The sequence below is a fragment of the Sturnira hondurensis genome, unplaced genomic scaffold (assembly GCF_014824575.4).
Source record: "Sturnira hondurensis isolate 20B ecotype Veracruz unplaced genomic scaffold, ASM1482457v3 Scaffold0020579, whole genome shotgun sequence".
Lineage (NCBI taxonomy): Eukaryota > Metazoa > Chordata > Mammalia > Chiroptera > Phyllostomidae > Sturnira > Sturnira hondurensis.
In genome coordinates, this window is record NW_028093210.1 from 884,480 (window position 1) to 907,995 (window position 23,516).

General features: G+C 33.4%; 1 protein-coding gene across 1 annotated transcript in view; it reads right to left on the reverse strand.

Annotated features, from left to right (window-relative positions):
• TECRL (trans-2,3-enoyl-CoA reductase like) overlaps positions 1–23,516 on the reverse strand; it is an 83,500-nt gene that overhangs the window by 20,405 nt on the left and 39,579 nt on the right. Inside the window, exons 3-8 of the mRNA XM_037029888.1 lie at positions 22,642–22,686; positions 17,625–17,728; positions 8,818–8,933; positions 3,905–4,010; positions 2,630–2,702; positions 2,106–2,149 (exon numbers count right to left, since the gene is read on the reverse strand). Coding sequence (XP_036885783.1) covers positions 2,106–2,149; positions 2,630–2,702; positions 3,905–4,010; positions 8,818–8,933; positions 17,625–17,728; positions 22,642–22,686 — 488 coding nt within the window. The remainder of the gene's footprint in view (positions 1–2,105; positions 2,150–2,629; positions 2,703–3,904; positions 4,011–8,817; positions 8,934–17,624; positions 17,729–22,641; positions 22,687–23,516) is intronic.

Sequence of the window (23,516 nt, forward strand, 5' to 3'; positions counted from 1 at the left end):
TTTATTGTTGAGTTCTTTATATATTTTGTATAACAGTCCTCTGTCAAATGTGTCTTCTACAAATAATTTGTCCTGTCTATGCTTGCTTTGTCCTTCTCTTGACCTTATGTTCCACAGTGCAACTATTAATTTTGTATAGTTGTTCAGAGATATTTTATTGTATTTTAATTAAAATTGATCTCTCTTGTACCCACCTCCGCTTCCCCTCCCCCCACAATCACCACACCATTGTTTTTGTTCACGAGTCATTTTCCTGTTTTCATGATCCTTCCACCCCAACCCCACCCCCAGGACTGTCAGCCTCTATCTATGAGTCTGTCTCTCTTTTGCTTGTTAATAAAGTAGCTAATCAGTAATTTCTTTCGTGGATTGTGTCTTTGGTTTTGCATATAAAAAGCCACTGCCATACCTACATCTAGGTATTTTCCTATGTTATCTAGGTGTCCTATTAGGGACTGTGTGGCCAGGTTAGCTCACCTGAGCTCTGCCTCCTGCCCCTCCCCCCTCAACTCCCCTGACCCATCAGTGGTGAAACCATGACAGAAAGGTTGGAGACCGCTGTTCTAAGAGCCTTATAGTTCCTCATTTTAATTTAGATCTGAGATCTATTTTGTAACTTTTTGTGAAGGGTATAATGTCTGTGTCTAGAATCTTCTTTTAAATATGCATGTCTAGTTGTTCCACCACCATTTATTATGACTCTTTATGCTCCATTTTATTTCTTTTGCTTTAAACAATATGTTTTACTTTTGAAAACAAATAATCACAGGATTTCAGATAAAAGTTCAAATATTGTATCTATATCACTGCATAAAGTGAAAACTAAATGTTATTTTATGAGTTTATTTGTTGCATGAAACTAATATTTTACTGTATAAACTTTGTCCTAGGGGATGGTATTTTTGCTCTGTAAACTCTAAGTTTATGGAATCAATTTAATGTTTAAAGTAGTTTATCTTTATTTTATTTCTGTGTACCTCATTATCACAATTCTGGGAATACCTGAAATTTATTTTTAATCTATAGAGCTTTCATGAACTATTGTATAATACAAGAATGCTCATATACAGTATAAGAATATAGTTAAAGAATCATACCATACAATATTTTTTTAAATTTAAAAGTGACACTTCATGTATACTAACTCTATAGTTAATTATTACTATAGTTAATTATTGCTGACTCATTTGTGATAATAATATGTCCATACTTTTTTTACATTGGTTTTAACATCTATTCTAACAACAATCATTTCTATGATTATAGTAGCTGCTGATTTTAATTGAGATAATGCGTACATTTTAGGAATAACTCAGTGTAGCTGAAAAAACAATTATAATTATAACCAATTACAATAAAATAATAAAATATATTATTTTATAACTAATTGTATAACTAATGCAATAAAATAAGAATATATGCAGTAATTATACATCATTACTTTTTAAAATTTGTTTTAGAAATAATTATATAAGAAACAGTGATTCCAACTTAATTTAGAGGTAAAACATAATTCCTTTGTATTTATTATTTATATAGCTCCCTCAGCAGATTTGAAACTAAAAGGGCAGTGGTGAGAAAGTAAATGTAACCTTTGTATTGGTGTTTATTATAGTCAGAGGATCAGAAAAACAGTCAAAAATAAACAAATGTTAAAATAAAATGATCTAAAGAACGAAATTGAGAACAATTAAGTTAGATCCTTGTTTCATTCAAAAAAGCCAACTGTGTTTGCATCTAGAATTGGTTAACAATTATACCAAGGTGGTTTTTTGGATGTTCATTTGTTAGATTTGTAAAACTTTTTGCTTTTAGAATTTTATACATTGTGAATTTGAAGACAATAGGAAGAATTACTGAGTATATATTTTTCAAATTTTACTGTATTTAAAATAATTTTATTTATCCTTCATAGATGAGTAGAACATTTTGATTAAAATACCTAATGACTTGATTATGGGAAGTTATTTAATTTACTTCATTTAATACCATTATGCCATAAAAATATATATTAGCTACATAACAAGTAATCAAATACAATCTATTTGCATTTTAATAACATTGTAGTTAGAGCGTGACTAGCAATTAATATAAATAATACATACCAGAAAATTGATAGCAGATACTGTGACTTGCCTGTTTCCAAATGCTAGAGAGGAAAAAATATATATATAAACACTCATATTTTAAATTGTCATATTATACACATAATTTAGGAAAGATTTATTGTTAAATTTTAAATAAATTAACATTATTTGAAGAACAAAGACAATAAAAATGGATGTAGTATAATTATTTTAGTCACACAAATGTATAATTATAGAAGGGTTTGTATAAGAGATTCTCCCTCCTCAAATTTAATATGGTCACCTCACCCATGGCGAGGAAGTTGAAATATACAAAAGTGATAAAAGATGAAATTTTTCATCAGGTAATAAAAGTAATAAAAGATGAAAAATTTTTATAAAGTAATAAAAGTAACAAAAGTCATAAAAGATGAAATTTTTTACAGGTGGTGAAATAAAAGCTTACCATCTATATCAACAGTTCCATTTATTTCTTCTAGCTTTACGTGAGTGTGTTTACATACAACTTAGTATTAGGTTAGTTAAGAGGAAATTCTACATACATGGTGGTGTGTACCGTGGGTGATTAATGTAGTAGGCAATCCAAGAAGTGAATCCCCAGTAAAAGGTACAGCCCTGCAAATAACACAAAATAAAAGTTAGAGGAATATATATGTATATTCCCATATATATACATATGTATATATATATACACACACACACATATATATGAATATATGGCACACATATGTTGCATTTATATATAGGAATGTGGTACATATATATATTCCTATATATATATATGCTATACTGCAATAATTTTACATGAAAAATGGCATAAATTTTCTAAGCTAGATAAATTGAATGTTTATTCACCAAGTAAATTAGCATTTTATCATTTCAAAAGTAATATCACTTAAATGAAAAAAGGAAAGAAGTGCATTTATCTAATCCTTATTAATATAAATAGGTATTCATATATGATTATGTAACCATACATTTTGCAAATAATGGCTTAGTCTACCCAATAATAAGTATGAATAAAGTAATAAAATAGTAAATTATTTATAATTATTTCTTAATAGAAATGGATATAAGAATTAATTTTTTAACCATTAGCAGTAATGTTTGTTCACCTATCAGCAAGGGAAATATACTGATTTTAGAAGTCCCAAGCTATAATACTTTTTGTCAAAAGAGAAGTTACTCCAAATGATTTCTGGGGTTTTGAAGAATTCTAGAATTTAGTGTTTCTTTACAAGGACAACAATGAAATGGCTACCTTGTTCAAATTTTTAGAAAGTAGATACTTGCAAAAGAAGGAAGATTTTAGTAAAGGCATAATTGATATTTAAAATATATTTTGAATTAGAAAATAAATTAAAATAAACTTTAATTGAATATTTGAATTGTGGCATAATAACTAATGTATATTTTCACCTCGATGTTTTTGAAATTTTTCTATTTTTGTGATAGTTATGTACTGGTTAATAAGTATTTTATCTAACATTTATTTGAAGAGCAAAGACATCATGAAAATGGATTATCATTATTTTTATCACACAAATGTGTATTTACAGAAGGGTACATGTGTGAGATTCTTCCTTCTCAAAAATTTGAATTTAGTGCTGTTTCCACAAAAAAAAGTTTTCTCTGTACTGTTAATAGTTCAAGGCAACTCCAGGATATGGCATTTCAGAACGGAATGTTTAAGATACACCGATAAATTAAATTTAAAAAAAAAGTCTTGACGGAAACAAACATGACAGAGTTATTTTGCAGAGAATTTGATACACAAAACATCTCAATAATAATTGCAATTACATATTAATCCCCACCTTTATCAAATTTTTCAAAGGTGTATGCCCTGCAGAAATTTTGTGGACAAATAAAGTTTCCAAAAGATATCGGGTGTAGTGTATACAATGACAGAAGCAGGCCAAGCTGGAAAGAAAATAAAACAGAAACGTTAAATCTCTTCCAAAAATCTGGCTTGCCTTATGCATTTCTTTTTTAGTTCACTATGATATTCTATATTAGGGACTATTATTTCCAATAACTCAAACACAAGGTTTTGGTACTTTTATTCTAGAAAATTTTAAATGTATTTAAAAACAAAAGTACTGTTACAACACTCTATACATTTTCTACTGATGACACTAGAAATATAACGCCCATCATATGCTATATGCTCACACCTGCTCCAGTATTACATATGAATATTATAATTACAAATGTGCTCATGTCAAAGTGAAGCAGATAATTTACTAGCTTAAAAATATTCAAAACTTAGTAGAATGCATTTGACATTTTATAATACTCAGAATAACTTTTTCATTGTCGGGTTGTCCTTAGGCAAGAACCATAAATTAGAAGTTTGAATCTCATTTTCTATACAGCCAGTGCCAGTTGTGTTTTGTTTAGCTTTAGTTTTATGCTTGGTTTTGACAATCTAACACATTGCATTATTTTGTCTGTGGCTTTGTGTGTTGGTTTTTCTTGCTGTTGTTCTAGTATTGCCTCATCTTGTCATTTATATAATTATTATTTGAAAAGTAAATGCCGATATAATTTAGAGACATATATTGTATTTTCATACTTAAAAGTATTTCTATTAACATATGTACCTATTTTATGAATAAAATATAAAATTTCAAAATGTTGGCTATTAATGAAGAAAAACAATACGGGTCAAAGATTGCGCACTTGAACTTATGCTAACTAAGTTGAGCATAAAAATCAGCATGCCACCCTGGTGTAGGGGTGGAGCAACACCTCACACACCAAACGGTTGTGGGTTTGATCCCCAGTCAGGGTACGTACCTAGGTTTCGGGTTTGAGTCCCGTGGGAGCACATACTGGAGAAAACTGATCTACACTTCTCTCTCACATGTCTCTGCCTCTCTCTGCTTCTCTGTCTCTCTCTCCCCTTTCCTATCTAAAATTGATGAGCATATCCTCAATGAGTATTGACAAAAAGCAGCATGCCAATCACTTTATGTAAAATGAAACACTGAGATTCTACTGGCATATTATTATCACATATATGAATTAATTTTTTCTGATTTTGATTAATAATGACCTTTGGAAAAAACAAAAACAAACATACCAGGCCCAGCCATCTAGAAATTTATTATTATTCATTAATTTATGAATATATAATTGTGCGCCTATGATGGAAGAGACATTTTATATGTGTTGTGTATATCTATGAACAATAGAACATTTCTGAATTATCGGACAGAACGAGCAGTATGAATTTCTGGGCACAAAGTTTTCTCCAGGCTGTCCAACCCACGGCCCATGGGCCACAGGCAGCCTAGGATGGCTGTGAATGTGGTCCAACACAAAATTGTAAAGTTACTCAAAACATGTGACTTTATTGTTTTTGTTAGTGTTTGTGTATTTAATGTGTGGCCCATGACAACTCTTCTTCTTCCAGTGTGGCCTAGAGATGCCAAAATGTGGGGCACCCCTGGTAGACAGTACGACAGACAGAAACTACAGTCCTGAGATAGGAGGTTGCCTTAAGCATTCAGAAGGCTGATGAGGAAATTGGTGTCTCTCCTAACTCATTGGTTCTTTTGTATAAGTATTTATGTATAATAAATACTTGAGTAATAAAAGTTCTCATTTTGTAAGAAAGTAAAAAGATATTAAGTTATGGCTAGCAATGTAGCAGAGCCCTAAATGAAGAATTTTGGTTTAAGCTATGATACATATAAATTAATTCACTTATTTACTTTATACTAGACTAGGACAGCATAGAGAGTAAAACAGCACATGTCATTCTGCCTTTATATTTAAATATATGCAACTTTGTACATTATTAGTAACTCACTAAGTTTGATTTCATGTCAAATATTACCATTTTATTTAATTTTCATTGACTTCCCTTCAAGCACCAATTCTTTCCCTGTCTTATGCTTACCTAACAGATCATCCTTAAACAAGCTTGGGTTCAACACTCCTTACAGAACATCATATTTGAATATGTGTGTGTGTGTGTGTGTGTGTGTGTGTGTGTGTGATTCTTATGAAGTAAACTTCAAGGTATGGGAGCTGTGAAAGAAGACACTGTCACAACTTTACAGAGCTACAAGAGAGGTGGTGTATCAGGTTTCTGTTGAGGAAGACTATGAAGGCAATATTCAGAGAAAGTTTGAAGATATAAGAGATTTTGCAAATAGTGGACTTTGAATTGCAGGGGCATAGTGGAAGGAGTCCAGGTGTTGGGGAGGACTTGGGGAAGGCAACTAATAGAGGACAGTAGAGCTGCTTGAGAGAGAGTGTGAGAGATGAGAGATGACCTAAAAATATGGGGTTAAAGAAGTGGGGGACCTACACAAGAACATGCATCCACACATATAAAAATCATCTTGCCCTTAAGGCAGAAAATCAAACTGTGAGTGCTGTGTGCAGGAAATATTTCCCTGGCTACTTTTCCATCAATGATGGTGCAGTTGGAAGCTATAAGGCAGTGTGGTCCTAGCCACAGTGTAGCTAGTTCACAAAATTCCTTTGGTGAGAGCAAGCATGATGATTTTTTAATATGAAGCCTCTATCTTAAAAAATAAAACAAAATATTGATTTGATGAACAATAGCTATGGGCCACTTTTCCCTGCAGATGGGGAAGGCAGATCCTGCCTTAGCCCTAGTGTTTAAAGGCTTCTAAGAGAGACCAAGAATTTTTGTGGTGGTTCAGTCACATACAGAGCTGAACTGATCTGAAAGATACTTTTGACTCTGTGATTCGATTCAAAGCACTTTTGCGGAATTAACATTGGAGTACGTGGTAAATGGATGTAACATTTGAAATTTGACCTTCTTAACCACGAGCAATGACATCCATCCTGAAATTAGGTTGTCTTAGAAGACTTATGATTATTTTCTAGAGCTCTTTTAGACATTTACATTCCAGAAGTAATTTGTATGTATCTGTTCTGGAATGATTTTATATGAACTTAATATGTTTGTTATTTTGGAACCATGTTACACAAATACATTTATCAGCGTGAGAAGTTAGAAGACATGCGGTGTTTGTGTTTAAGTATAGTAACCACCTGTGAGCCAATTCCTTTGAAAATACCACAGGAGGAAAAGTGTCCCTTTTTCATGCTGTGCTGTCAATCTGTACATGTTATATGTCTGCTCTAAAAACTGAGTGCAGTTGCCTTCTCCTCATGAACTCTTCACCCCATACTCTTTCTAAATGAATAAGGCATTTTTTGCACTTAAGGAAAAGAAAGCCATGTTAATGTCTCAAAGGGCCTCCCACAACCTGTTCTATACTGACCAAACCGTCATGCAGGAAAGCCAGTCTCCCTGTGCCTCCCTGTCCCCACCTGTGGCTCTGCGGTACCAGCTTTCTTTACGTTCCTAGATAATTTCCAGAGGCAGAGTCCACTACCTTACTGAATAAAATCTGACTCACCCTTCCAGAGAACAAAGAAAAAAATTTCAAATGCAACTTTCTTAGAAAAGCCACCTCAGAACACCCATCAAGGTCACAGTTTTCTCTTTTGTCCTCTAAAAGTGCACAATCTTAAATACAGTGTTTTTAATTTGTTCATCTGCCTTACCATTAAAAACATTTTTATTGCATAGTCCTTGTAAATCAAGCAATGTGTTAAGCAGTGAAGTTAGAAAAAACACAAAAGTACCATTATAAAATTGAACTCTATAGAGAGAAAGGAAATTGGTTGTGAATATATAATTTTACAGTGAAATTATATAAAAGAAACACATTGTAGTAGCATATTTGTCATGGAAGGAATAACAAGTGCTACTCTGAGTCAGAAATATGGGGATTTTATGTGAGGTTTGAATGGAGATAAGGGAGAGGGAGGTAAAGAGGCTGGAGGAGGAGGGATGGCACGTGTAAAAGCCTGTCGGAAAGGGAGCACGGGAGATACAAGGGCAAGAGAGGAGGTCAGTGTGGCTTTAGTACAGACATTGACGGCAAGAAAAAGTTTGATTTGGGACAACAAATTCAGCAGACAAATCATTCTCTGTCTTCTAATAACCTTAAGGTCTAAATTCTGTTTCTTACTCAGAATGTTTTCACTTGATTGGGATCTTTTGTTTTTAAATTGCTAATCCTATATCCCTACATCTCAGTGTAGTACCTTAAACAGTTATTCTTTTCCTCTTTAATGCGGTATGGAGAGAGACAGAAAGAGAGAGAAGAAGAGGGAAGGAGAAGAAAGACAAAGAGAGAGAGAGATTAGCTGATTATTTCCACAATATGCTAACTACCAGTTATATATTTTGCTTGTTCTGTTTTTATAACTGCCCTAGTCTTTTTTTTTTGTCTTACTTCAAAGTAAATTTTTATTTTGGATTTTTACTTACTAAAGGAAACTAGTAAAATTTTAATTTCCCCATTTTTTATTTAGGCAATGATTTCTTTCCTATGCAATATTGCCTGCATTCTTAGAAAATATGTATATTTTAAACTCTATAGAGGCTTCCCAGCTTTATAATTTTAAACTTTTTTGATATTTCTAAATTTTCAGATTTCTCTTGATAATTATAGTTATTAATAAGTCCAATTGCCTCTATTTTAAGGTGTACTTAATAGTTCCTTGTTTATAAATTTGCAAGTTGGTATGTATATATTATTCATGGTTACCTAAAATTTATTTCCCTAAAATTGAATGCACTTTAATTGATTATACAAATAATTTTATCAACATAATGTCTCCATGCTATTTTAACTTCTTACTTTAAATGTACTTTATTACTTACTGTACCACTGGGTGGCGTGATCTTCTAGAACTCTCTTTCATGTCATATATGTATGGGATCCTCAAATAAAAGAGGAAATATATTAACAGAGGTCCTGTGTATTCAGCCAAAAATACCTGAAAATAAGAAGGTGATTTAAATTAAAGCATATGTATTTTAGGTGTTATGAAGTTTTACTTATTATACCTGAAAATAAAGCTTTAGATTGAACTATAAATTTGTTTACATGTTCTTAAGATCTATTTATGAGTGAGGTTTATCTATTATACCAGAAGATAAAAGGTAATTTAAACATTAATTTTTATAGATGTTATTAAGGTTTATGTATGACTGAAGGTATGTCTACAGACTTAGCCTATTCTATGAATCGGAGAAATGGACAGGTGAGTATGCTTTTAAAAATGCATTAGACTAGGTGCTTATACAAATAACAAGAAGTCTTCCTTGGAAATAATAACTGAAAGATACGTGGACAATTATAAATAATTTAAAATAACAATACAAGTTAAACTTCATATAATAATGTCTTCATAAATAGTACAGGGGACTTTAATTTGAATAACCAAACTCATAAATGCATTTCTCCATGTCTGCCCAGCCATAGACATACCCCGTCTTCCATGGAACCTGCCTCTGTCGCTGAGTGGTATGGCCTACGTCAGGGGTGTCTGACTCATTTTCACCTGGTCCTTAACAGTTAAGCGAGAGCTGGGGGCTGCTGCCAGGTAGAAACAAGGTGCTGGACAGATGAAACAAGGTGGAGGGCCCTTGTGCTTTGTGTTTGCCACCTGTCCGCCTACATTGTCTGTCTTTCCTGTAAGTCATTTCAGGGGAGTGTAATGTTAAACTCCATTGATTTAACTGTGATTTAAGTGGAAATAACTCAGTTCTCTCTTTTGAAGCTTTTAAACCTTAATTCTAATGAGTCTCAGTGAGTAATTAAAAGATTTGCCCTCTCATGCCTGGAGCTGAGAAGGAACCATTATGTGGAGAGAAGTATTTCACCTTTAGAGAGACAATCGGAAGATTTGGAAATGTCATTGAAACAACACCAGATGACTGCACAGATTTTTTAACTGACTGGTTTCTGATAGATTTTGAATCTGATAGCTGTCCATTAGTTGTCTTTGTTATGATGCCAAGGCCAGGTTAAAGTTATTCTCTGGGATTTTCAGATGAGAAGAAAGAGTCATTTGCAAATTCAAGGAGAAGAGAAAGGATATATACATGACAATGACGAACATGACTGCCATTGCTACCTTGTCTTTGCCAATTCTCATTTTCTAAGAAAACTTGCATGTGTTTTTCTCAAATATGAAGATTTTTATTTGTATACATATGCACACACATATACATAGCTATTTATATGTGTTAGTTTTTTTAGTTATAATTCTGCCTTTTAACCTATTTATCAACTCATGAGCAAAAGGTACCTGAGGGCCAAAGCAATACAACATCTGATAAATTCAGTACAAAAGTAACTTTTTCACTGAAAGGTAGTATTCATTTATTGTGTACAATGTGTCTGATTATTCAGATATAAAGAAAAATCTTTACCACTTTTAAATGTTTACTAATAGAGTCTAGTCGATACTTTAAAATAATGAGGAAAGTGATAGTGTATTACAATAAAAAGTTTAAAATATTTGTTTCAACTATACCTACTCTACTCAAGTCAAATGTGAGTAAATTCTCTCATATTATATCAGATGTGAGAAATGTTGTAAATAACAGTTAACCTGAGCCTGTAGGGAGCCATTTCTTGTGGCATGGAAATGTAGCTCAGTTCCCACATGGAAAACCAGTGGTGAGTTCTGCACACAAGACCATGCCCACGGAGAGGTTTTCCCATGACGAATCAGGCCTGCATTGTACCTAGGCTGCTATGAGACTTGCTTTTGCTAAAACTCCCTCACCTTAAGTTGAGGCAGAAATGCTTACTGCAACTTCCTAAAATCTGTGCTAAACCTCCCAAGTATGGAGTGTGACCAGTTCAACTACTTTTCTCCTTGGTCTGCAACATCCTTCTCTTTGAAGTAATTAGCAACATTCTTTCCTTTGTTATCTGGAAAAGATAACCACCTGCAGCAAACCTTTGAATAGTAAATGAGGACCATTCTCCATGTAGTATACCCAGAAAAACAATAAAAGCCTGTCCAGGCAGGGGCGGGGGCCCTCTCTCTCACTTAGAGAGCAGCTGTGTTGTCCCTTTTTCCTCACAGGATTTCTGTAGTCCATGTGTATTTGTTCATAGCAGCCACAACACACATGGATCCTGCTGTCCAGGATCCGCATCATGAACCAAATGTCACTATTTTGAAGTTAATTAAAATGCCATCACACATGTGAAGTTTATTTAAATCAGATAAAATTAAATCATAATCTTATTTCCATCGTCTCAAAAAATTGAGGCTGCGAGCTTATTATAAGTTCTAGCTTATTATATGTTCTAAGAGGCTCAATATTTTATCAAAAATATGGTTCATGTTGAAACACAGTTGTTAAAACAGTGCTCGATAGTGTAAAATAAATTTTGACCTCATGAAAACACTTGAAAATTGTAAAATACCTTTTGGACAATGCATCTTTCAAAAAAAGGACTACTTAGGTGTTAATAGAAGAAAGAAAAAGAGATGTTTCAATAAACATGAAGTGTAATGAGAAAATAGCTTTCAGAATAAATTTTAAAAGGTCCAGATATATAACTATTAATGACAGCCTTCTAAAAAAAGAGTTGCTCTTTACTAAAAAAGAAAGAGAAAACCAAAACATAAACCAAAATAACAAGCAAATATGCCATTTATAAGCCCAAGCAAGTCAAACAAATTGGCAAGGACTAGGGATTTCTTTATAGTCCAAAAATTTAGTAGAGTCTCTGTACTTAAAATAAGCAGGCGCATTTGCTTTTTACTTTGAAGATCTATGCTATTTGTAAATTACAGTCGGCTTCCAATATCAAATCAATTTCATGTTTCCTTTGTATCGAAAGTTCTCTGTAGTAAAGTAATGTCTTCCTTTAAATGTAAAAACACTACTTCTATAGGTAATTGGTATTTTCTGGAACTTCTGTGGAATACTCAAGTTAATCTATGTCTAAATTGAATAAAGAAAGTAGGCAATAGTTGCTTTAGAAAATTTAAAAAAATAAATAAAACATGCAGCCCTAATGCTGTGGCTCAGCTGGTTGGGTGTCATCTCACAAACCAAAAGGTTGCAGGTTCGATTCGCTGACAAGGAAAATTACCATGTTTCAGGTTTATTCCCAGCTCAGTGTGGGTATGAGAGAGGATAGATCAATGTTTCTCTTTCAAATTGATATTTCTCTCTTTTTGTTTTTCCCTCCTTTCCCCCTCTCTAAAAATAAATAAATAAAATAAAATAAAATATGCAAGTATAATTGTGATTGAATAGAACCCTTGTGTTTAAATTATGCTCAAAATATTTCATCCTGTCTTGAAAAAAAACAAAAAGTCTTTAATTATTAACATGCTCACTTTACTTATTTTCTAAAATTGCAATTGGTGGCGGAGAACATAATGAAATGCATATTCCACAGTTGAAATTTATCTACAAAAATAAAGTAGTACTAACTCTAATCTAAAGAGAGGAGAGCTACTAAGCAAAATTATGAGAGCATTTCGCATACCACTTTGTTCTCAATGAGTACTACTGAAGCCACTGTAAAAGTAGAATAAGAAGGTTTTCTTTTTTTGTTTAAATTACCCATTATATAGATAAGATATAATGGAGAATTTTATTTCAAGTTATTCAAACAGACCATAATAATGAGATCAATGAGAAAAAATGAACCAAATATTTTAGTTCATTTTAGGTTTCAAGGGGCTACTATGTCATTGAATAGTTAGAAAGTTAAAAATTTTTAACAGAACTTTAGAGTAGTGATTCACCTGGGATATGAAGCCCAATAAGAACCTGATAAGAACACAAAGTCTACACTGGCTAATGTAGCTCAGTGGATTGAGTGCCAACCTCTGAACCAAAGAGTTGCTGGTTCAATTCCAAGTTAGGGCATGTGACTGGGTTGCAGGCCAAGTCCCCAGTAGGGGGCACACAAGAGGCAATCTTACATTGATGTCTCATTACCTCTCTTCCTCCTTCCTTTCCCCTCTCTCTAAAAATAAACAATTGAATCTTTGAGAAGAAAAAACACAGAATCGTTTTGAGGTGCCTGACAATGCAAGAAATAAACAATATTTCTTGTTACCTTTAGAACGTAGAGGTAGCTCTATATAATCTGCAGAATTTGTGTTAGGGCATAAGAGAGTTACATCCTAGAAGTAAAGATTATGCAGAAATAAAAATATCTTTACAGGTACTAAATCTCAAATTGAATTGTTTCAATCATTGAATGGATTAAGATGATCTGGACCCTGTAGTGCCTTAGTTTGTCTATAGGATGATAAATTATCTCTCAAAGAAGAAACCATTGTTCTAAGCCTCGTGTTATCATCAGGATTTTCAAAAACTTTTCTTCAATAGATCTGAAATATGCACATATACAAGGAGAGTAGATATCATGGCCAAAACCAAAGGAAACAACAGACATTCAAAATAGATGAATTGAAGATTTACCTAACAGAATTATCAGACACAAATCTTAAAAACCTATCTTTTATATGTTTAAGGAAATAAAAGATAAGGTTGAGAATTTTATCAGATATTAGAAAACTCTAAGACAAACATTTGGATGTTTAATATGAACCCTAGAAGGTGGGACAAATGGAGAATCAAAAGGTAAAGAGTGTATTTTAACTAATTTTTTCAGACTATATATATATATACACGTAGATATACACACACACACAACCATAGACTCAAATAGATTCAGGATTATACTATAAACCCAAAGCAGTGTAAATAGAAACATAAACATAAGTGTGCACCACAGTCAAACTTGATAGTCAAGCAAAAGAAGATTATAAAGTAAGTCAGTCATATTAATTTCAAAGGCATATAGTAGACTTTTCAAAAGAAACAGTAGGAGTCAAAATTAAAGTAATAAACTTCAAAGGCAAAATTAACTCCCAAGATAAGACTATTTTTCTGCAAAAATGTTTTCCAAGAATAAAAGTCAAATAAATACATTTTACCATGAACAAGAATTGAGAGAATTAGTCACTGGAAGAACTACCAAGACAAACAAACAGACAAACAAACAAACACTAAATAAAGTATTATTCAGGAAGAAGAATGATTTTACTAGATGTAAACTAACCATTGCAAAGAAGAAGTAAATTGCCATAAAAGAATGAATCTAAATAAATATTGGCCATGTGATATTGCTTAAATAAGATAGATGATTAAAATCTACACCACCGGATGAGCCGGTAGGAGCTCAGACATGTTAAAAGTCATTGAATTATCAATGGAGTATCTTCATATTAGTAAACTTAATTTAAGCAAATTATATTAGTATTTAGTATTCTGAGATGAATTTTACAATGTGTTAGATAACCACTAAAGTTACTAAGAAAGAAGACATAACTGACAACACAATAGGAAAGTTGATAGAAATGAAAGTATTCTAATATTTAATCTAAAGTATTCTAATTTTTAATCCAAGATAGGACAAAAGAAAAAAGAAGCAATTATAAAACACAAGAGACAAATTGAAAGAATATATTAAATTTGGCAATAAAATAATAGGTAGTACTTTACAACAAAAATAAACTATGATTAAATGTAAAATATAAAACTATTAAACTATTAGAAGGAAGCATGGGAGCAAGACTCTCTGATCCAGTGCTAGGTGACATCTTATATATGACCAGGAAGATAAGATTCTTAAAACATTAATACATTAGGCTACATGAAAGCTGAAAACATGTTACCCAACAACAAGAGTGAAATTCTGTTGAGATGATGAAAAGACAAGTTAAGAACTAAGGGAAATATTTATAAACTACATATCAGAGGGAGGATTTGTATCTAGAATATAAAAGGCACACTTAAAACTCAAGTCTCCGAGATAAATAAAAATATGTTCACTCAAATACCTATACACCAAGAGTTAATAGCTTTATTTATAATTGCAAAAACACCATAAACCACCCAAATGTCTGACAATGTGTGAATGATTGAACAAACTCTGCTACATCCATGCAACTTCAATGCTATTCAATGAAAAAGAGCTCAGTGTTGATACTTGAAACAACCAGGATGAATCCAAAAAGTACTTCATTTATAGAAAAATAAACATCAGCCTCAAAAAAACTGGTTGATTCTGTTTGCATAGCGTTTATCACAAGACAAAAATACAGAGATGGAGATTGGAGATTGCCCTAGGGAAAGCATGTTTTTGTTTTTGTTTTTGGTGGAGAAGGGAGTGCAACAATTCTGTATCTGATTTTGGCAGTAGATACATTAAACTATGCAACAGATAAATTGCCAGAGTTATATGAATACACATGAATGAATGTACAATGATGAAAACTATAAGATCTTTAGTCTAATCTAGTTATTAGAATTTATACAGTGAAGATTATTATATTATATTAACCTCTTCTCCTAAGCCTTGCAGTAAGTTCTATATTTTCTCTTTTAAAAATTATATTTTCTCACCCTGGCTGGTGTGCAGCTCAGTGAATTGAGCACGGCCTGAGAACCAAAGGGTTATAGTTCAATTCCCATTCAGGGCATATGCCTGGGTTGTAGGCTAGTTCCCAGTGGGGGACGCATGAGAGGCAACCATACATTGATATTTCTCTCCCTCTATCCTTTCCTTCCACTCTAAAGATAAATAAATAAAATCTTTTAAAAAATTCTATTTTCTCAATGTATCTCTGACAAAGCACTCTTACTTGAAGAAAAATACTATTAAATGTTAATTTGACCTTGCTAAATTAAAAAAATTATCTTTTTAAAAAAACCATTATGATAATGCTTTTATTCTGGAAGTGTATGATAATAATTTGCAAAAATACAAGAATATGTGGTACAATATTGCTTTTATTCATTTATAATTTAGTTTATGTAAAGTAAGTGTGATTGTGATGTAATGTGTATATTTAGCATTTAATAAGACTGACTCATTCTGGGCAAAAGGGTGTCTGAACCACAGAGTTGATTTAAAAATATCCAGCCTATTTCCAGAGTTGTCTTTGTTACCCAAATGACTTTTCTCTCAAATAGGCTATAATTTTCTAGTACAATTATCATATAATTCCACCTTAACACTTTTTTATCCTCAATGCTTATCCAAATGATGGAGCGGTAACTTGCAATGGACTCACAGTTAATGCTGCTTATTCTCACACAACTTCTGTAGACAGAATTCCCTTTCCCTTATAAACGTAGACAAAGACTGAGTGGTTTAACTTTTGAAGATCAAAACCTGCTTGCCTAAAATCTCTCTCAGCAAAGGCCTGTAGATATCATATGTACTGAACCCTTTACTTATACAATGCCTGCATCAACAGGTTGCTTTGTAAACATTATAATACATTTCACAATGATCCAGAATATTTTAAACTCAGTTTTTAGTGCAACAAATTAGTATGCAAAGTTCAACAAATTTTGGAAACTAAAGCAACTATTTAACCAAAAAGCTTATAAGCTTGTCTATCTCTCTATCATCTATTATTATCGATCTATCAATCTATCATCTAGCTATCATATATGAAGATTGTATATGTTAAAGAAGAAATTTTTAGATATATAGAGAATGCAACACTGTTTTAATTAATGAATACAAACTTGAAATTCTCTTTTCGAGAAATAATAATGCATGAAATATCTTGTGTTTGTAAGAATATTAAAATTGATAGCTTAACTATAAAGGGAAAACTCAAAGCAGAATAGATGATAATGCTGATCGCTAATGCTGGCAAAAGGGAAAGACATTTTGAACAGAAATTATTTAAAAGGTAATCACATCTCCATTATTTAATAGAATTCACTCAGAAAAAATCTTTAAAAGTCTAAATGATATAAATAAGTGTTATTTAAAAGTAGAATGATTGCATTATTCTTTCTGTATCAGAGTCAAATTGTTTATTAGATTAAAACTGTCATTGGTGTTGTAGCTAAGTATCACATAATATTTCTCACTACTGAATGTATTCTATTACTCATGAAGAGTTTGGTACTTGTGAACTGATGTCAAAGATTTCCTGTTTCTTAGACCTCCTGGTTTCTTTCCTTTTTAAAAATGATTTTATTATTGTTCAAGTACAGTTGTCTGCATTTACCCACCACTATCCCTCACCCTAGCCATTCTCACCTCCCTTTTCTGATTCCACCCTCCTTGGTTTTGTCCACGTGTCCTTTACAGTTCCTGAGAACCCTTCCCCTCTTTTAATGACTTTGAATTTGGTCACCATCGCCTTAAAGCTCCTTCTCCAAGGAGAGCCAAAAGAGCATCCTCCTCCAAACCCAAAAAAGTCTTAGGACTTTACTCTTAGTCTCAAAATGCTCTCCACCTGACTTAGAACATTTCTATTGAAAACTTTATCTTTCTTCATTCCAATGTTGAAAGGATCTTCATTATCACCAGGCTCCTAAATTGAAAGCTGAAGAAATGTCATTGACAAGGTGTAGGAGAAAAGAAAGGAGCCATCAGACATTGAAAGGACTGACTTATAAAACAAAATTTAACTTCCTTTTCTCAACTGTACCCTCTCCTGTTGCTCCAGTTCTGGAGTAGAAGTTTAGCTACTGATCACAGTAAAAGTGGACAATTAAAAATACATTCAAGACCATGTGTTTTGCTACACAGTATTTGGCAGAAATATTTCACATCAGCAAGTATTGCACACCAAACTATGGCATTTCAAATTAATACTTACTGTGGTCCAACTGACCTGCCGGCCTAGGTCTGTGAAATAGAGTGTGACAATGGAGGAAGCTGCAACACTTTGAATGGTTATGTAGTCCTTCAAAAAAGGCCCACCTTAAATAAGAAGGAAGTATTATTTTAATATAATTTTAAATTATAATGAGAAATTTTCATTAGAAACCAATGAAAGCTAAGATGAAATTAAGATGGAAATTGTGATGTGCAATAAAAATTTTGAGATAAAGTTCAATGTGTTTATACCCATAGTATAAAATATATCTAGTAAATTTTCAAATGCAGTGTTTACCCAATGCTATCTAAACAAAGTAGACTACCAACAGGTACAATCCTATTATGTTCTTACAAAATGTAATATTAAATAGTGTCATAATTAAATATGATACAAGATATTTTTAAAAGTATAATTTTGGATGTCAGTTGATACACCAGTACATCTCAACTGTTCCCTAAATAATTCTACTACCAGGATACATTAGGTTGGGTAAAATGATTTCAGTGCTTATTGTTAAGCACCAGGGGAGAGGAAGGGCTTACCTTAAAAAAAAAAGAAAAAACATAAATGAAAAGCCCTGTGGATACTGTGTGGAAAATGGGAGGAAAGGAAGCAAGCATATTATTTAGGGGTAATTTATAATTTATCAATAGATGATTGATGTCTGGATTAAGGCGTCAATAGAGGAGATGTAAAAAATTTGGTAGATACACGTGTATTTTGAACACACAGTAGGTTCAACTTAAGAGGACAGCATTCAGTGAGTTAAAAACTAGTCTTAGGGGGCCCTGGCTGGCGTAGCTCAGTGGATTGAGCACGGGCCTGCAAACCAGAGGATCGCGGTTTGATTCCCAGTCAGGGCACATGCCTGGGTTGCAGGCCGGTTCCTTGCAGGCTAACTACCAGCAGCAGACGCACAAAAGGCAACCATACATTGATGTTTCTCTCCCTCTCTCCTTCCCCTCTAAAGATAAATAAATAAAATCTTTTAAAAAATGTTATCTTTAAAAAAAAAAAAAACTGGTCTTAGATCTGGGCTCAGCACTTAGGCTCCTTACAACTTCATTGACTGACATGAGGAAGACAGACGGAGAAAGGAGCAGGACTTGTTGAAAACTAAGATTTCCGTCAGGATATGTGAAGTGCGTGATGAATATCAGACATTTAAGTGGGAGCTGTGAAGGAAGCAGTTGGAAAGAAGTGTCTATGCATATATTCACTAAAATTTAAACCCACAGGGCTTGATGAGATTATTTATTTTGTATTCACTTTAAAATGAGGACAATGGGAACAGGGACAGAGCTCTTCAGCACTCCAGGATTTTGAAGTAGTAAGGGAAGTATATGTAAAAGACTACGGAGCTCAGAATGCAGCCACACTGTGTATTCAAGCTCATAAATGAGTGTTATTTTAAGCTGCTAAATCTGTGGTAATTGGTTGAATGAAAATAGGAAGCTAATGCAACATGGATCCAGGTAAAGACTGATATCCAAAGACTCAGTGCTGTCACTGTGACAATCGTGTGTAACAACACGAAATGTTAATAAGGACCAACATTCTGATGCTTTGTACAACTTGAAAGTGTGTTAAAAACATATTTCCAACATGCACGGATGGACACCTTTGGGGAGGGGATCAGTTACTACTCTTCTATCGCCCCCGTTAAGTTCAAGTTAACTTCAAGGAACAGAGCACCAACATGCTTTAAAATGCAGTCCCATCAATATAATATTTATATAAAACAACCTGCCAGAAACCAGGCATAGCGTTCATTATACCATTCTTAGGCTTATATCATTAATTCTAGCACTCTTAGTTATCAGGGACCCCTGTGTTTGGCTCCGTGACTATATCTTTTTCCAAAGGGAGAGGATCGTGTAGGGACAGGGGACATGTCTAATATGAGTTCATGCCATTACTTCCTATGTCATACCTCAGCCATTTAAGGCTTGAGTTTTCTGCATAAATTAACTCAAGCAATATACTTTCCTCCGGCATTTCCTCTCAAGAATGGGCCAGATGCTAAGGGGTATATGTCTAAGCCTTAGGATTGGTCATGGCTGTTGTATAACGGCTGTGGATAGGGGGAGGAGTAATAGATGAAAAGGGCCAACTCTACTCATGCTTCACCTTTATGTTACAGAAAATCTGAATCCTAAGAATCAGAAATTCAACCCTCTACTTTCAGAACATCATTAGGTCCTGGTAATTAATCAGGTTGGAAGAAAGACCACATTTTAGTTACCTGTTTGTATGAGAGATTTATTGAAATCACGGCTGCCCTTTGTCACAATTTGCATACCCACAGCACTTCAAATGTGACTTTCAGTTCCTTCTAATATGAATCGGTGTCTAGTTCCTCACCCCTTCCATATGGATTAGCCTAGAGACTTGCTTTAGTGAACAGACTGTGGGGCAAGGGATCAGCTGCCAGTTTCAAACCTGGGCCATGGGAACTCTTGAGTGCTTATAATCACTTGTTTACACCCCTAATTCCACCATGAGAACAGCATATAATATTCTTCTGAAGCGTGAGACCACAGAGAACAGAGAGGCGAGGTTGCAGTTCTGGCCATCCTAGACCAGTCAGCCACTACGATTTACCAACCTTTACAGCTACATGAGTAATACTAGCCAGGTAAGGCCAACTGCATCTAGCCCAGCTCATCAGAACTACTGAGCTTAAAAAATGCTTGCTGTTTTCTCGTAAAAATCAGTGCTTTAGATTATATTTATGTTTCAGCAGTCTTTGGTGTGAGGAAACTATAAAAGACTAAATTCGCATGCTGTCATTTTTTGTAGTGCAATAATAATTCTGGAAAATGCATTCTGGCAGTGAATATGTATAAATATTCAGGCCTTGAATTATTTTGCCGTTAAGTCTTTTTAAAACATTATAACTATGTTTATAGTAGTAACTATTATTGTTAAAACATCTACCTTATATACATCATTCAAGAGTTTTATAAATGCAATCTTAGAACAAATAAGTTAGATTCTTTTAGAGCTCCATGTCACAAAAGAAGACTCTATAGATAGGTAAGTAGAGAGTCAGGTTTAAAAAATTGAGTTACTCCAAAAAAACCCTTTTTTTGGTACAATAGCAGCTTGTCTCACTTAGTTAATATTCTCTCTCTCTCTCGCTCTCTGTCTTATTAATATGTCATCACATTCCTATCCAAGGACACTTGGCCATATTTTATTCAGATCACACACTGGTAGACTCAACAAGATAAATAAATGTGAGGGGAAGCTAAAACTTCACATTTACCAGAAAGGTAAAACTAACAGAAGTTCCCCAGTCACTTATTGTGTCCTTCAGTTTAAAATTACATTTGACATTGATGCCTCTGGTATTTTTTTAGTCTTTTTTATGTAAGTCAAGTTCATAGAATAATACCTCTATTTTATGTTATTTCATGATCCATGTGTCAAAAAGCATTTATGTGTCTGGCACACACGAGGCCCTGCAGAGACAAATATAAACAAGACGATGATTTGTCTCTTTTAGACTCTAATCAGATGGGAATTCATCTTTAACACATGAACTTGGAAGAATTTGAGACTATCAAGAATATATGACTCTAAAAATGCCATGGATTCCTTTGTTTTCAACACAGATGTCTCAGACACAATGGAATGTCTAAGATAACAATGAGAACAACTACAACATCTTAGATACAAGGAAACCATCATTGGTTTATGCTTGAATATGTTATCTGAAAAATGATAGCCTGAATATTTAAAAAGCACCAGACTTCCAACCAAGATGGAAGTGTAGGTATATACACTTTGCCTTCCCACATGACCAAAAGAAGGACAATAACAAATTTAAAAACCGAAAACAACCATAACTGTCAGAAAATCAAACTATATGGAAGTATGAAAATCAAGGAGTTAAAGAAAAAACATTCATCCAGATCAGTAGGAGGGGCAGAGATGGGCAGCCATGGCAGAGGGGACACACAGCAAGGTGGCAGCTGGAGGACCTGGAGGATGGGCTGGTCCCACATCCCATGTGGATAAACCAGGAGGAACAACTGGAGAGTGAGACAGACCATGCAACCCAGGGTTCCAGTGCAGTGATATAAAGCCTCAAAATCTCTGGCTGTAAAAACCTGTAGGAATTGTGGCAGCAGGAGAAACTCACAGCCTACCAGGAGAGATCTTTGAAGAAACCCACAGGGTCTTATATGTATGCCCCCTGGACATGAACTAAGGGTGGGGGAATGCTGATGGGAGGGGTTTACAGAGCATAGGGGAATAAAAGAAAAAATGGGACAACTGCAATAGCATAATCAATAAAATATATTTAAACATATTTTTAAAGCATCAGAAAAAGATGCACTTCACCATTGAATGGAGAAATTTAGAAACTGAAATTTCTTAATAGATGGCATCTTGTGACTATTGTAGACTTTGAATAAGTATCCCTCCAAAATTTACACTCTAACCACACCTTTTATTTAACAATTCAAATTTCAGAATCAAGTTGATCCAATGTCAATAATGATGCTTTTTAGCAGGGCTCATTTAAGTGTATCTAATCATAAATTTTCTGAATGGACTGGATGGTTTAAAACCTGAGGCTTAATAGTGAATATAATAATTTTCTTTGTAATTCATTTATCTCTATTCCTCCTTATATCACTTATTCTGCATTCATATAGCAAAAACAGAAAAGGGAAATGAAAGAACTAACATCTAGTTTTCAGAATCTGTTAAAGGACAGAAGGATGAGGGAGTAAATTAGTAAAAGTTTTAGACACAAAAATATATTAGTTACATCTTACCCCCAATATGACTGACAGTGAATGGCAAAACTTATCTCTTTGAGACTAAAATTCTTCATCCATAAAAGTAGAACACTGAATTGTCAGAAAAATCACATCCAATAATAAATTTGTAGCACTTACTGAAGTACTTTCTGTTCAATAACTGATAAATATTAGCTATTGATAGTAGAAAAAGGATTCCAAATTAAGTAGATTTATAAGCAAAAGTTGGTTCTTACCACATTCTAACTGCAGGCCAACTCGGGAAGGGTACCATTTAGGACCTATTCAATGACAAAAAAATAACATTTAATTGTCAGAACAAATGTAAATACTTTTTATATTTGATGATTTTGAGAGAGAGAGCATTTATTGTTCCACTTATTTATGCATTCATTGTTTTTTTGTATGTGCCATGAGCAGGAAGTGAATATGCAACCTTAATGCATCAGTATGTTCTAACCAACTAACAGTTGGAAAACTGTTGGAAAACTAACCAACAGTAGTTCTAACTACCAGCTAAAACTAAACACATTTTAAAATCTAGAAGTTTTTACTTAATGACAGATTAGATCTTAGGAAGTGAAGAAAATACTATCCAGTGTCAGAAATGGAGATAGTGGTTACCCTTGGCAGGGTGCTGAGAAGTAATGCTAGATAATTCTGAAAGAAAGCTTGGTAGAAGCTTAAACCTTCTGCTTTGTAATTGGAGACTGGTTATGTAAGTGCATTCAATCTGTGGACATGTACTAAGGTATGTGACCTATGTATGACTTGTACACTTCATGCAAGTTAACAACTTCATTAAAACTGAAGTACTTTGAACTCTGTATAATGCATTTATTATTGGCATGTGATAGTTGGTTATTTTTCTCTATTAAAACTAAGACACTCTATCAGTATAATATGTATTATTGACATAAATATTATGGGCTTAATTATCATAGTAGAAACAGCACTTTAGTATCTTCTACTTATACTACCATTAGGAATAAAGGAATGACTGAAAAATTCTATCTGGTTGGGAAAAATCAAGACACATTAATTACATACTGCCTTAATAAAAATGTTGGTTCAGAATTAACAAACTATAATTATTTTCTCTTACAATAAA